Raw genomic sequence first — 14,236 nt, forward strand, 5'->3', positions numbered from 1 at the left:
CAATGCTTATTAATGCAAACAAAGTCTCCCAACACAGAATATAAATGGCGTTTTCCTTCACGTCGGAGCATAAATATTAATTGTATTAAATATATGATGTATTGTAGTTAGATGCATGCGCTTTATTAATGAGAGCAGCACGTCACTGTATGCCACATAAAAAGCAGTACACGCTGAGGTGCGCTGTACTACATCTGTGCACCACGAGGTGGCACTGCAGGCTCACAAACAGATGCTGTTAAACTGCTCTTCTTCTCCGGTTGTCCTCCCCTTCACAGGTGTGTAGCTGGATCAGATACATGTACACACCCCCAGTACAAAACCTGATTTTCAGCAGCGCTCATTAAGCCCCTCATTAAGCTCCATGGCAGTATAGTTTGCTCAATACAGCATCCAAATAATCCTTAACCTTAACCATTCACAATGAATCAGCAGACTGCCTCAGGGTGTTTTCCTTGTTTGGTTTTTCCCTCTAAAAGTAGTTCATTTGCACAGCTGTCCGGGGAACACAAATTGTGTTATGCTCACTTCCTGTGGCAGGACATCTGTTGCTTTCAGCTGGCATGCCTTCTGAGTGTGCTGAAATGCTCTTTATGCACCCAGATGACATTATCATAACTAAGATGAGTACTGCATTTTGTCTTATGTCGCATCCTTTCCATTGATAGGGCAGGTGGTTAGAAAAGGGGTTACTAATTATACTTGTTTCCCCCACAGCAGATAAACTACGGTATTTGTTTAATCTTGTCAAAGAAGTGAAGCATCTGCTCAATCAGAGTCTTTATTCCAAATAAATGTAAGCTATGGGCTTTGATGTGTCACTGAAAAAAGGCTTTATTTCTGCGCGTTCCTTTGTCTCGACACCGTCTTCAGTGAGCTCACTGAGACAATTTGCGGTCATAAATCACTGCTTTCATTGATATAATCACATTATTGCTCATACTGACACTGGTTATAGCGCTTTAAAATTGCCTGCAATTTTAAGGAATGCAACTGTGGAGACTGGTTTCTCTAGGACGCCTGTCATTCCTCAGGTACTGTTATCGTCATGTGGGCATGTCACACGTGCTTAAATATACCAAGACTACTTAAGCTGACGTGCACTGTGTGCGTTACGTCTGTAAACAGGAAACAGCCTTTCACATCACAAAGCGAAACTGCAGAGCATGTTTTCCCATACCTGTGTCACTACAGCTACAGACTGCAACCTTCAACCTTTTAGTGAACCACAACTATTCCGAGAACAATGCAAGACATCAATGCAAGATATCTTGCAGATTCCAGTCACATGACTCTTGCTGGTAGATTTAAGCTAAAGATAAGATCTTAAATATGTAAACAGACCGCAAGAACAGGTCAGCTTTCACATAATACATGTATGCACAATAAAGTCATTCACAGTGATAATGCCATTATTATTGTTGGGTTCTTCATAAGTTCTTCTCCAGCCCCATGAAGCGGTTGGAGGGCCTTACAGCTCACTGGTTCTGTATAAACCTTCCTTATCTGCAATGAGTTGGGATTCAGCAGGATAGAATACCAATTTAAATACCACTGAATTAACGTAACCTTATTTTGTCCCTGTCTTCACATCATAAAGGCGAGTGAGAAATTATACTCCTGAGACAATTCATCAGCTGTTTTTTTTTTTTAAACTACAAAAAAATTCATAGGCAATACTTTAAAAAAAAAAAAAATCTGGATTCTTGACTCCAGTTCTTGAAAACAAAAGCATGTCCATAATTCACGTAGTAACGCACATTTTTCCAGCTACTCTTATTTAGACTGGCCAGATCGGGATTTTGAGATGATTTTTGCATATTCCCGTCCAGATTGGTACAGAGTTCGACTCAAATCACTGAAGTCCACGTGGAACAAGCCAAACCGAACGCTGAATCCATCGGTCCATTCAAAGTTATCCATCAGGGACCACGCAAAATATCCACGGACGTTGATCCCATCTTCTTGTATAGCTATACAAGGACAGAAGAAAGGAGTTACATAGAGCCATCTAATTAAACCATGACTAGTAACATGATATGTGACAAAAGGATCATTCTAAAGTACTAGCAAAAACCTGTTTTTTACTAGGTCCACTGCACTTGTTAGCAGGCTTATGTATTAAAACACGGACATGTATGTTCATTTATGTTATTCTTTTTATCTTCATTATAAAAAGTATATATAGCAAAAACTGCTGTTCATAAACCTCAAACATTAAACAGATCTTTGAAAGTGAGGTGAATAAAAACCTTTTGATACGACACAAAAAGTCTTGGGAAACCAAACTTATGATAAATGATAGCAAGAAGATTAAAGGTACATCAGACCAAATAAATGTTTTTTGTTTTAAACAAGACTAAATTTGTCAATTTGGAGAAGCTGCAGAATTAAAATGATATTTTAACCATTATTTTCCAGATTCGCATGCTTTTAATTTTTTAAATACGCAGGATTTACGCAGTCCCGATTTACTAGCCATTACCTTTTGCCACTTCTGAGATGGTGTCCTTGTAATACACACAGCGCTGGGCATCCTCGATCTGCAGTGGCCCCACCTGAGAGAAACCATTCTCTGTAATGTAGATCGCTGGGTTGTTGAAAGTGTCCTGCAAAGTCAGAGGGCAAATATTATTGTCAAACAAGGCATCACAGCCTGTCAGGCATTCCAGGGAGAGACAGATTGGTCTACAGTGTGCCGTTCAGCTGCGTTTCAACGGTGCCAGGCTCAGACTAATGGCGTGTGACAAGTCACAACAGCAGGAAATTGCTCGTTTGCAAACACTTTTCAGCAAAGTAACTGTTTCATTCAATGTGACAGCACTAATGAAGCATCAGTGTGTTTCTGGAGGTGTCGAAAAGAGATTGCTGCATGCAAAATCAATAGTGAGACACTAAACAAATGCCAGTGTTCTCCTCGTACGGTTGAAGGTGATCTATCTTGTTGCTGGTCAATTCATTTTGAGCACCGACTTTACTTTTCCGCAAGGTGAATCCAAACTGTAATGAAAGAATTTGGTCGGCCCTTGGTTTGGGTTATTTTTAGTGTTATAGATTAGTGTAAAATTGTTCATTTTTACATTTTTGGACTCTATTGCAGTAGCTGTGCATGGCTCACAGTTTAAAATAATCCTTATTTATGTTATGCTGGGACTGGTGAATTATCTTAGTCAATCATTTATCTGAAACAAGCAGTTTATACTCCCTCCCCCCACTTTTTAAGGAAACTTTCTTCTGATTGGCTGCCCCACACAGACTGTAACCAAAAGAAAAAAAAAGATTTTTAAGAAAAAGTTTTACCTTAATGTACTTTAGGAGTTTCCTCAAGCCATCCGGCACTACAGCCAGCCAGGACAGTCCACTGATGGGCCAGGATGAATCCAAAACTTCCGCTGTATCTTTGTCACCCTTCATACACAACATCTTTTCACAACCTCCTCCTGGTTTGACTTTGCGAGACGTGTAGTAGTTCAACGCAAAGAAGTCGGCAGTTCCCAGAATGGCAGATTCATCCTTGGAGAAACTGGGGAGCCTTGAGGCTGCATTGTATCCTAGCTTCTTACTTTGAGCGTCTATAGCAGATCTCATTATTTCTGGATAATCACCGGTAACAAACACAGGCCAGGCGAACCATCCCAGTGTAAATGCAAGGTCACGTTCAGTAGCAGCAATGTCCTCGGGGCAACCTTGGTTTAATGGCTCATACCAGTCGCTGTTGAGGGCAACAGACACGGCACCTTTCTGCTCTGACCTGTAGCGAGAATTGTAGCTGTGCCAGGCCATGGCGTGGGCCCGCAGCATGTTGTGTCCTACCAGGTAGGCAGCGGTGCCTTTCTCTTTTAACCCTGGGGCATGGATGCCGTCTTCGTGTCCCAGTTTGGCGCACACTTGTGGCTCATTGATAGTGATCCAAAGTTTGACACGGTCCCCAAATGTTTGGAAACAAAACTGAGCATAGTTGTCAAAGAGGCTGGCTATACCAGGTGATTTCCAGCCTCCCCGGTCTTGCAGAGCTTGAGGCAGGTCAAAGTGGTAAAGGGTAACCATCGGTGAGACATTTGAGGTTAGCAAATCATCAATCACTTTGTTGTAGTATTGCACACCTGTTGAACAGAGAGTGCCATAAATGGGTAATGAGATACAATTGCCTAAAGCCATCAAATAGGCCTGGATCTAATTCCAGCATGTGTGTTTCAGGTCTATGAAAATACCTTTCTGATTGACATGTTGCGTGGTCCCATCAGGCAGGAGGCGGGCCCAGGAGAAAGACAGGCGATAGTGTGTCAGTCCAAGCTGCTGGATACACTCCAGGTCTTTCTCCCACAGTTCATAGCTGTTACAGGCCACATCTCCATTCTGGTCCCCAAACACTCTGCCTTTCTCATGACAAAATGTGTCCCAGATACTCGGTCCCTTGCCGTCCGATTGCCAGCCACCTGAGCGAGCACGTAAAGGTTGTTCAGAAAAACAGGTAAAGTGCTGATATATAGAAATATCACTCTGATGTTCCTTCTGAGGCTTTAAGAGTGTCCGTGAATTTATTGTGACAGCATCTAAGACGTCATCGACTCTAGCATTTATTTACTTTCATCTAATTACATAAGTGTGTTAAAGACTGTATTAGTCTGCCAATAATTTTTTTTATGTGTGCCAAATGAGTGACAAATGTAAGGAACAACTCAAAAAATGTGGGGAGAAATACAAGTAAAGGGCAGACACAGTGATCAGAGGAACACATTCAACTTAGTTTTATTTATATACCACCAAATCACAACAACAGTCGTGTGTAGGTGTTTTATATTGGAAGGTAAAGGTCCTACAATAATAAAAAGAAATGTCCAAGAATCAGACAACCCCATATGAGCAAGCACATGGTAAAAGTAGGAAGGAAAAACTGCCTTTTAACAGGAAGAAACCTCCGGCAGAACCAGGCTCAGGGATGGGCAACTATCTCCTGCAACCGGTTAAGGGTTAGGGGAAGGAAACAAACGGCTGTGTTTTTTGTTGCATTAGTGTATTGAAAACCAGAAAAAGAGCCATTCTTCCTCAGGTGACTGACAATGACAATATGGGATATGATCAGACTGTGTCACAGAACACAAAAAGTAATATGGTGGTGAGAGATGAACCAGCCTTAACCATATTCTTCAGTGCACATAGGCATGAAAGCGTCATGGGGGGTTCCATGATGACAGTGCATAGATGCATGGGCCATACAGGTCACCGAATGGTTTGGTGAATAAGAAAATTATATGAATCACAGACTTAAGGCCCGTTTAGTCACCAGATCTCATGAAGCTAAACATCAGTGGGAGATTTTAGACCAACATTAGAAAATGCCCTGTTACACCAATGTCAAAACAACAAATGAGGAAATGATGAATAAATTTTCACCTATCTGTATCTCCAATATAATCAGTGCAATGGTTACTATTTATTTACACATGCTTAAGTTTCACCAAACACTCATTTAAAGCATGTTACAGCGTCAATAGCGCCAATATTTACCAAGTGAAGTAGTCACGGTAAAGCGAATTACATTAGAGGTTCTCGGAATGTAAAGACCCTCTCTCTCTCTCCCACTCCATAACAGTTATCACTGCTCCATTCAGAAACTTGTGTTTACATACCTTCTATTTGATACGCAGACGTTGCCGCTCCCCATGCAAAGTCACGTGGGAACATGTTTTTGTGCCTTAGGACGCTGAAACAAAGGTGTTCCTATATCTTAGCGCGTCATGCTTTTATCTATCTGAAATGTAATACACAAAGCTATTTGTCTCCCTACAAAGCGAACGTTTTTTTGTTTTGTTTTGTTTTTGCTCCATGTGGCATTGCAGCCATTAACGTCCACAGACCAGGAACTACTGCGAGATGTGACGTTTCGTAAATCACGTATAGAAGATTTCATCCAGTAAGAGAAACTCCGAAGATAATTATCTCGCTGGATTTTGCTTTTTTCCACAATGCCACTACTGTAATACTAGCTTAATGCTGTTATTAAATAATAATAAATCAAAAACACATTAGTTCACGGGATTCGGTCTTTTCATGTTCAAAATTTAGGGCAGGAATGTGGGATTAAGAAATGATCCGAGGTGCACCTGAAAGCACCGCAAGAATGAGTCGAGGGTTGCGATAAAATCAAAGGCTGTTGCCAGCTTGGTAAATTAGTAAAAGTCTATTTTGCAGTCAAGCAGAGCAACTCTGTGAGTTTCTGCGTGTGTGTTTGTGGTATTAATTTAAAAAAAATGTAACAAATAACGTAAATTCAAATAGTAAAGACCCAAATATTACGACGTAATTAACAACTTGGACGAAGTATTTGTTTCGATAGCATAAGAAATGCAGAATGAACTATAGTTATAACATATATGATAAAAAGCCCCACTTATATTAGCTTTATTATGTTCCAACAAACGTGTAGCCTACATTTCACCACCCGGATTTTTAAAATAACAACAATGTAGTTTTGCATACTCTTTAGGCCCTTTTATCTGCACCTCCGTATCATATACAGTCTATCGTTAAGCCTCGCACGGGTTCTAATGATAAGCAAAGGACTTGTGCCCACTTTACTGCTGTAGTACAGTTTTCTATATGATGAAGTGAATCATTTGATCTCATCAAAATGAACACAATAGACTGCGACAAGAGGGCAAACAAATACTATCAGATTATCAAGAGTATTACATTCTCAACTCGGTGGAGTGGAAAGATTCAAACGTCTGAATCAGGGCAGAAACAAATCCTTATCATGGCTTTCATGTGAACTGCAAACTGGACCAAACGACCAGAGGTGGAAGTACAGATCGTGTATTACAATAAAAGTAGCAAGAAAAACATAAACACTCACTTTAGTCCTGCAACAGCAGTATTTTTTTATGTTCACCATATTTTTTATGGTGGAAATATGCCCCCTTATCGCATTTTTATATCGCAGGTTTATATTTTAAATGCTATATTACTTATGCTGATAGTTTTACATGTAACTGCGGACTGTTTGGTGATGTGCAACAGGTACATATCCAAAAAAGACACTTTTAACAGTTCCTTTGCGTTCAACCAATAAACCACATAGACGCAATCATACCCCAAACTCAAAGGAAGTCATCTGCTGGTGCTTTTATTATGAAATGCGGACCGGATGTGGTTTAGAATCCGCTCGGCCTTGACCGCCCCTGACTTCAGTGGCTCCCGGGGCAGGACCATGGGACTAGTAGGACTTCTCAATGGAAAGAAGACTAGTTTTAAATATTTTCTAAAGACACCGGTTAACAAAACGGACACACCGACTACTCTGGATACGTTATTATACAGTTTTTAGTGTATTTTTCCCTCATTGGTAGCACAATTTAAGCTAAAACCGTTGTTGTTTTTGCGCTCTGTTTTTTTTCCTCAAAGTAATTTCCTGTTCATGACCGGGGGCGAGAGTTTGCACGCTTGTTTGTCGTCCCGTACGTGTTTCGAAGTAATGGGAAATTTAAAGTGAGCGTTTAAAAAGCCCGACCGCGTTTCCTGAAGTTGGGAGCGGATAACCTGGGATGACTGCAGCCGCCTCCTTTGGATAAGACAACACACTGACTTGGACCCACGCTATGGGCAACAAAGGGAACCTCTCAACAACTGGGCTAGTTATTTAGCTACCAGGGAGGATACTCGGCATTTGAAATGTGGTAGATTTGCAGAGCTGGGAGGAAATGGAAGCCGATGCCAGCATGGAAAGGGAATTCTAAATGAGTCGTTTTCCAAACAAAGAAGGACACCTCCGTCGGACTGAACACCGCCGAGCAAAGGGAAAGCCTTGCGAGAAATGGAGGAGGAAGGCTGGCTTGAGCCAAACAACATACTTGCAAAGGTCTCATTCTTCTTTGCCCGGTTCTAGCAACATCTACCCGCCCGCCGTTTCTGTTATCAAAACATTGTTTCCTTCGCCGGTGCTGCAGTGCTTTTCTGGTCGCGTGTGAATTAAAAATGAGGGTGGATCGTTTGCAGTTGTTTGGGATTTTGCTGCTGCTGAGCGGCTGCTGTGGCTCGGCGGCATCATCCGCGTGCAAATCGTTTGATGAAAACTCGAAAAGCGGTGGGAAAATCGTGCCGTCCTACAAGAAAGTGGTCTGCAGCAACATGGAGCTCCATCAGGTGTTGCCCCCGGACTCTCTCTCTTTCCCGAACAGAACAGTGACACTGTGAGTACATACATACAGATGCATGCTGTGAAAACACATCCCATCAGCCACTAGATTCACTTTATTCTCAATAAGGACTGTTTCTTTCCTGAAAGTTAATGTTACTGGAACTGTTTGCGACGTCTTAATAACCACCTTATCCCCCTTATTCATACTGCACAAACATGAAAAGATAAATATAGCTTGATAAGCTGACCACAAACTATCATTTCACAGCTATATACTGTAAATAGCAGTGTAAATACTAACCTTGTGTAACAGTAACCCCTTCCTGTTATGCAGTGATTTATGCAGAGGCTGCTAAATTACACACATGCCAGCATAAATGTAAGAGCTCATAGGTTATGGATGTGATTCTTTTTCCACCTGGTTTTACTCTGGCGTGGTTAGATCCTGACAGCACACCTGGCTAACACTAGCCAGGTGCCCTTTTTTTTTTTCCAAGAATTACACTTTTAAAGTTTAGTTTTAGGTTGTTGCCAGGTTGGTAGGTAGCCACTACAGTAATATGGCCTTACATCAGAAGCAGGCTTTGAGGCTGTGGAACCACTGCCTCTCCATCAGTGTCATTGATTAAAGTTGCTGGTCTTTGTGTGGCAGTCAGCAGGGATGAAACGCACACCGAGACACAAGCTGCTGATTGATTGAGGCCTTTGTGTTGTGTCAAGTCAGAGCAGATTTAACCAATTGACACTCTGGTTTTGGTCCATCGCTGAGCATTTGACAGGGAAAAATAAATAAAAAGGAATTTGAATAATCTTGACAGTAAGTCGAAGCTGTGTGCACCCCAGAGCTCTTGTACTTTGCGGTGGTGGTGTGCAATGGGGGAAATATGAGAATACCAGGGCAGGGTGCAGGAGTGGAAAGCAAATAATGGACTCCCAGGAGGGAAAGAAAGGCAGAGGATCGGCTGGTAATAAAGAGTTGTAAGACGATTGCAGTGCATGTTTTTAAGAGCTTTACCATAAGTCACTTGTTAGATTTGAGGCAACTTCCAAAGGTGCATGTTTAAAAAAAAATGTTAATTTGTATTTTTTTCAGGACACGACTCGACTGCATTTGCAGATATTTGAAACTTTCTTGTGTGGGATGAGACTTGAAAATTAGCCCATGAGCACAGTTTCTGCACAGATGTTGTTAAGTTTGGAGTTGGGGTTTATGTCCAGAGTAATTTTATCAAGTAACTGGAGCCCAAAAAACATCCAAATTAGGCCTGTATAGTGTATCCTGGGTGGAGCTCCACAACTGGCAGTCATTCAACCAAGTGTTATTACCAAAAGCACTGGTCCAAAAACACAGACTGCACGCTTCTCCTTATGATTAAATGTCCCATTAAACAAAGCATTTATATTGTGTGTCAGTTGTTTTCTTTACTGTACGGCACCAAGAAGCCACGAGGAGTGCATGGTGAGTCCTTCCAAAATTACTCCAGCACATGCCTGCTGTGATGTTACTGGTGGGTAGAATCAAACCTCATATTCAAGCTTCTCGCTAACACAGGAATAGATCATATGGGTGAGTTTACTGTGTGCGAATTATTAGTATTAGGGCAGATTAACCATTACCTGCACAGACTATGGGATGTCTCATTGCAGTTTAGCTTAAAAAAACAAGCTCTTACTTATTTCAAAGGATGGTAAGCAGAATGGACAAGTAGACAATATCCCTAGTAAACTGGAATAAAACACTTGTATGGCTCTTGAATTAAAAAGAAAAAGAAAAATTCCACTCCTTTTATTTTTATTTTCAGGAAGGATTTATGGAATTAGTGCTAGGTATGGTGTGTTCTGAAGTAATGTAGTGGGCCCTCCTTTCTGTTTGCTTTGTCTTTATGTGTACAGTGAGCTTGTAGTCTCTCATCACACTCTGACAGTGATGGATTGGAGGTTGAGCCCGGTTGCTCATGATTTAGCGCTGAGCTCCAGAGAACAAGAGCAATGTAATTTGAGAGCTCCGACCAAAAAAAGCCATGCAACGCGAAAGAATTTATTCGGTCGTCCACGTTTGTTTTTCTGGGAAGCAGTTGTCGTCTATTGTTGGAAAACAGTAGAACTACCCTGTACTTGTGGAACTGTCTTCATAGTTCCCTGCAGACATGAGTGGCAATGAAATGACAGTTTATGCTGACTGCACAGTTTTTTGGGTGTCAATTTATGACCTGTAAAATCAGCGACCTCTCAGGAGACGCAGCTGGCCTCGCTGGAGTCCCGTCTGGTGTGAGAACCCTTTCCCAATGTTGAAACTGATCATCCCCCGTTTCTCCTTGTTAAGCCAAAGCTAATCCCAACATTTTCAGCTGCTCTTACTTTGTCTGTTCATGCAGTGATAATACTGGGCATAATGTCCGGAAATTCACAGATGAGATTCCTCGAGGTGTGCAAGGCTAATAGATCTGTATCTAAATGGCCCTTTAGCAGGCTTTCCTGCCAAATCTCTCGCTTTGGATTAATTTTTTTGGAATATTTAAAATTTCATCATTTTCAGTGCCCCTTTGAGGTTAATACACAGTAATATCTCTCACCTACTCTGGCCCTTTGGGCGTCAGTTATATTGTCGTGGAAGTGATTGATGGCATGGTGTCTTTCTTGTCAGAAACAGCATGTTAAGCTAGATATGATTAGAAACCCATCTGTCATACTAATTCCACCCCTTTGTACTTCTGATTTACCTCTTTGGGGGGTCTTCTAACAAATTAAAAATGTAATCCAAGCTTTTCACTTGAGAAAAAAAAAGAAAGAAAGAAAGCTTTGACCTGTAAGCACATTTCTTTTGGAATTTTGTCAAACACTCTTTAGACTTTGAACTTGCTGAACTACAATGATAATTGGCTTGACTTCATTCCAGAAAAGTTATCATGCGTAAGAGTAGAACAACCAGAAGTCTAACTTTAATCGTCGCTGTTTACACATGAGCAGTTGTACAGCTAAATTAGCTATCGTCTTACCCTACTTGAATGCTTGGTGTTATTGGCCTCGTCCTCAAACTGAGTTTGTGTAGTTACTTGGTTTAGTTCTGCTCTCAATGCCTCTCGGTAGAGAAAAAAAAAAGAGTAATACATTCCCCACATTTGTGCTCTCCCAGTGATACCACATGCCTAAGTAATCCAAGAGGAAATGACACAAATGTGTTTACAGCTGGCCTGTCCTCCCGTGTCAGCGTGGGCCCTCGGCTAATATACGAGTGGTTGAATTTAACTTTTATTTTAAGGGTTGTCTGAGTAGTATGCATGGGTGTGAGCATTTATTTCTGAGTACCTGTATAAGTTTCATCCTGTGTATCCACACAGACAGGAAGTAACTAGACGTGAAGTATTCACCAAGCTCACATTTCTTTACAATGCTTGTTTAGTGCATATATATTTAAAAAAAACCAAAAAAAAACGATCCAGACAGTAAAAATGCGTGCACCTGGTTTTGGCCGCTGCAGAGCAGCGCGGGATTAATGTCCGGGAAAAAAAAGCAGGGATTTCCTCCCTCACAGCAGAAAAAAATCACACTCTGATTTGATGACACATTTGAGTGCAATAAACCGTCTTGTTTCACAGCAGTGCAGACTGGGATGCTGTAGGCTCATCTGGTGATTTCATTTCCTTTAAGTTGAGCTCCATGGAGTTGTTTCCCCTTTGCATTTTAGATCTTTAAACTTTTTTCAGCGTGATTGTAAATTCTGGTCCAAAGCGCAATCTCTGTGCTTACGTCGGTCGTCTCGTCAATTTTTCCATGTCATGCTGAGAGATTTTAAAGTGCTTGTGCGAGGAGAGTGCAGGTGCTTGCTGTCATGCATGTCCTAAGAGGATTTGTTTTTGGTGCTTTCCGAGCAAACCGTTGGTCTCAAGGAATGCTCCTGTTTTGTTTTTTTAAAATAGTAGTTCTGAAGTGTTTGCAGAAGAGGGTAAAATCCCAAAGGCGAGGCATTCACTGACAGCTGCGCAGAAAGTCAGTCTGCAGGCTTTCATTTCGCAGACCAGTTGAGCTTTGACTTTGTCAGGTTGCCTCAAGTATCGCTTAATCCCAGACAAGCAATTCAGTTCGGTGTGTAAACACGAGCTACGTGCGGTGCGGTGCCTACACGTCTGTGTTCATTTTCCCGCTCGCCCCCCCTTTTTTTTTCTTTACCCTGGTGTTTGAACGGCGGATCATTTTTCCATTCAGCTGCAGAGCTATAAGGTGAATACCGCGCTCTAATGGTTGTCCTGTTGAAAGCTGAAAGAAGATATTTTAATACCGACGACTTACAAGGATGAATTTGCAAAAAGAGGGTGTATGACATGTGCCTTTTTGAGCTTGCCAGTTCAGGTGAATCACTTCACCTTTATGTTTTCTACTTTTTTTTCACTCTTTTGTTGCCCAGTTTCCTCACACAATATTCCAGAAAAAAGTCTTCATACTTGGATTTTTTTGTAGAATAATAAAGAGCTGGATAACTTCAAAAATTACCTTGGCACATGAGAGCACCTCAGCCACTGGATCAGGTCATTTTCCCACCTGAACTCAGACCTACTTTTCCATGCACTATATTCAGAGGAAGTCACTCTAGAAGGGTTTTTATGAACCCATCTGCAGCCTGAATCTTATTTGAAAACCTGCCGAAGGGCTACAGATCTCCACGCTGTGAAGTTCTTTGTCCAAAAACCGCTTGAGCATAAAGAACTTGTAGGGAGAACTCCAAGGCTTTGCCCTTCAAACACTATGTGGCTGGTTGCGTGCTTAGCAGTGGCTGGCCATTTTGTGTGTTTCACTCCCTCGCTGCATAATGTAAAAATTGCCTTTCACTAGTGTAGTTTTTACTCACATGGAGAATGAGATTTAATCTAGACAAGTGCATTTTATACTACTTGTGACTAAGAGTGGAAATTCTGTTTTTAGAGAAGGTTTTTCCATAAATGTCACTGAGATTTATACCATCTGTATCAGTAGACAGGATGTGAGATTTCGTAGACTCCCCTAGCAGCTTGTTCCTGGCTTGAGCTCAAGCAGGTCTTATCTATGCATCAAGATAAGCAAGACTCCTCTCATGTGTTGTTAGAAGCATAGACTGAAGAAATTCCACAGACTGGTCCTTTGTCTGGTGACCTCAGGCTGATTTCATGAGACAGACAGCAGGGAAGCAGACGATCTAACTACACGTCCTGGGGCCAGTGAAGACACTAGTATTTAAATGGCCATGATCTCTATGGAGACTTGAGGCTCTGCTCTATACATACTATTTACCTAGTCTGCAGTGGTAAGGCTTTCCCACGAATGCAAGAGTGCAGAGAGGACTTTGCAGCCCAAGCGGTTTCTAATGTGGCGAGGTCACACTCCTGTCATGAGGAAGAGGGAGGGACAAGGCTAGCAAAAGAGGCAAAGAAGGGAGGAATGAATAGAGGCCAAGAAAAGTATGCATGACTCTCAGGAGAACTCTCTTTTATAGGTTTATTTGGATGACTTGAGACTTACAGGGCTTTAAATGTGCAGTTATGTAGCCAAACCTAATTCTTGATGCTTTACATAACCTCTGAGGATGTTGGTGATGGTGAAGGTTTTCTTTTGCCTGCACTGAAGTTGTTTTCACACATGGACTTGGGGGCAGTATTGGGTTTCGGGTTTGGGCATTGTTTGAGTAGTCATGCACACACGATTGCATGTTTACCCTTTAAATTTATTTATTTATTACGTATTTAGAATTTCATGCCTAAAATCCTACTTTTATCAAATGCCCAACTCAGGAGGTTTAGGTTTTACCCCCAACCCTTTTGTCAAGATTCTGATCAGGTAATTCTCCATCCACCCATTTCCTTTCATTTATCCAGTTCAGGGTCACTGGTGGGCTGGAGCCTATCCCAGCCCTGGACAGGTTGCCAATTTGTCATAGGGCTAACACAGAAAGACAAACAACCATTCTTTCAGCCAATGTAGATTAGCCAATTACCTAACCCATGCATATCTTTGGACTTTGGGAGGAAGCTGGAGTACAGTGAAACATATGTATGTGCATTACATGCACACTCCCCAAAGAAAGGGCAGCCGACCGGTAGATTTGAAGCCAGGACCTTCTTGCTGTTAGTA

The 14,236-nt window shown here is 41.6% G+C and overlaps 2 protein-coding genes across 2 annotated transcripts in view; one reads left to right on the plus strand and one right to left on the minus strand.

Moving 5' to 3' along the window:
- Nucleotides 1-890: 890 nt before the first annotated feature.
- gba3 (glucosidase, beta, acid 3) lies at nt 891-5,856 on the minus strand. Its single transcript, XM_031756364.2, has 5 exons — nt 5,631-5,856; nt 4,212-4,436; nt 3,301-4,103; nt 2,486-2,609; nt 891-1,973 (listed from the first exon to the last, which is right to left on the minus strand). Exons 1-5 carry the CDS (start codon nt 5,683-5,685, stop codon nt 1,777-1,779), a joined length of 1,404 nt encoding a protein of 467 aa, XP_031612224.1. The 5' UTR covers nt 5,686-5,856; the 3' UTR covers nt 891-1,776.
- A 1,322-nt stretch (nt 5,857-7,178) lies between these two features.
- adgra3 (adhesion G protein-coupled receptor A3) overlaps nt 7,179-14,236 on the plus strand; it is a 28,620-nt gene continuing 21,562 nt past the window's right edge. Inside the window, exon 1 of the mRNA XM_031756325.2 lies at nt 7,179-8,189. Coding sequence (XP_031612185.1) covers nt 7,975-8,189 — 215 coding nt within the window. The 5' untranslated portion in view covers nt 7,179-7,974. The remainder of the gene's footprint in view (nt 8,190-14,236) is intronic.

Source organism: Oreochromis aureus, linkage group 3, assembly GCF_013358895.1.
Source record: "Oreochromis aureus strain Israel breed Guangdong linkage group 3, ZZ_aureus, whole genome shotgun sequence".
NCBI lineage: Eukaryota > Metazoa > Chordata > Actinopteri > Cichliformes > Cichlidae > Oreochromis > Oreochromis aureus.

What these genes read in the sequence shown, in the direction of transcription:
- gba3 (XM_031756364.2), bottom strand. Translation starts at nt 5,685, where the DNA reads ATGTTCCCACGTGACTTTGCATGGGGAGCGGCAACGTCTGCGTATCAA. An exon ending in GTCTGCGTATCAAATAGAAG is followed by an intron (nt 4,437 to 5,630) that starts GTATGTAAACAC and finishes GTGCTCGCTCAG; the next exon opens with GTGGCTGGCAATCGGACGGC. An exon ending in GCAACATGTCAATCAGAAAG is followed by an intron (nt 4,104 to 4,211) that starts GTATTTTCATAG and finishes TCTGTTCAACAG; the next exon opens with GTGTGCAATACTACAACAAA.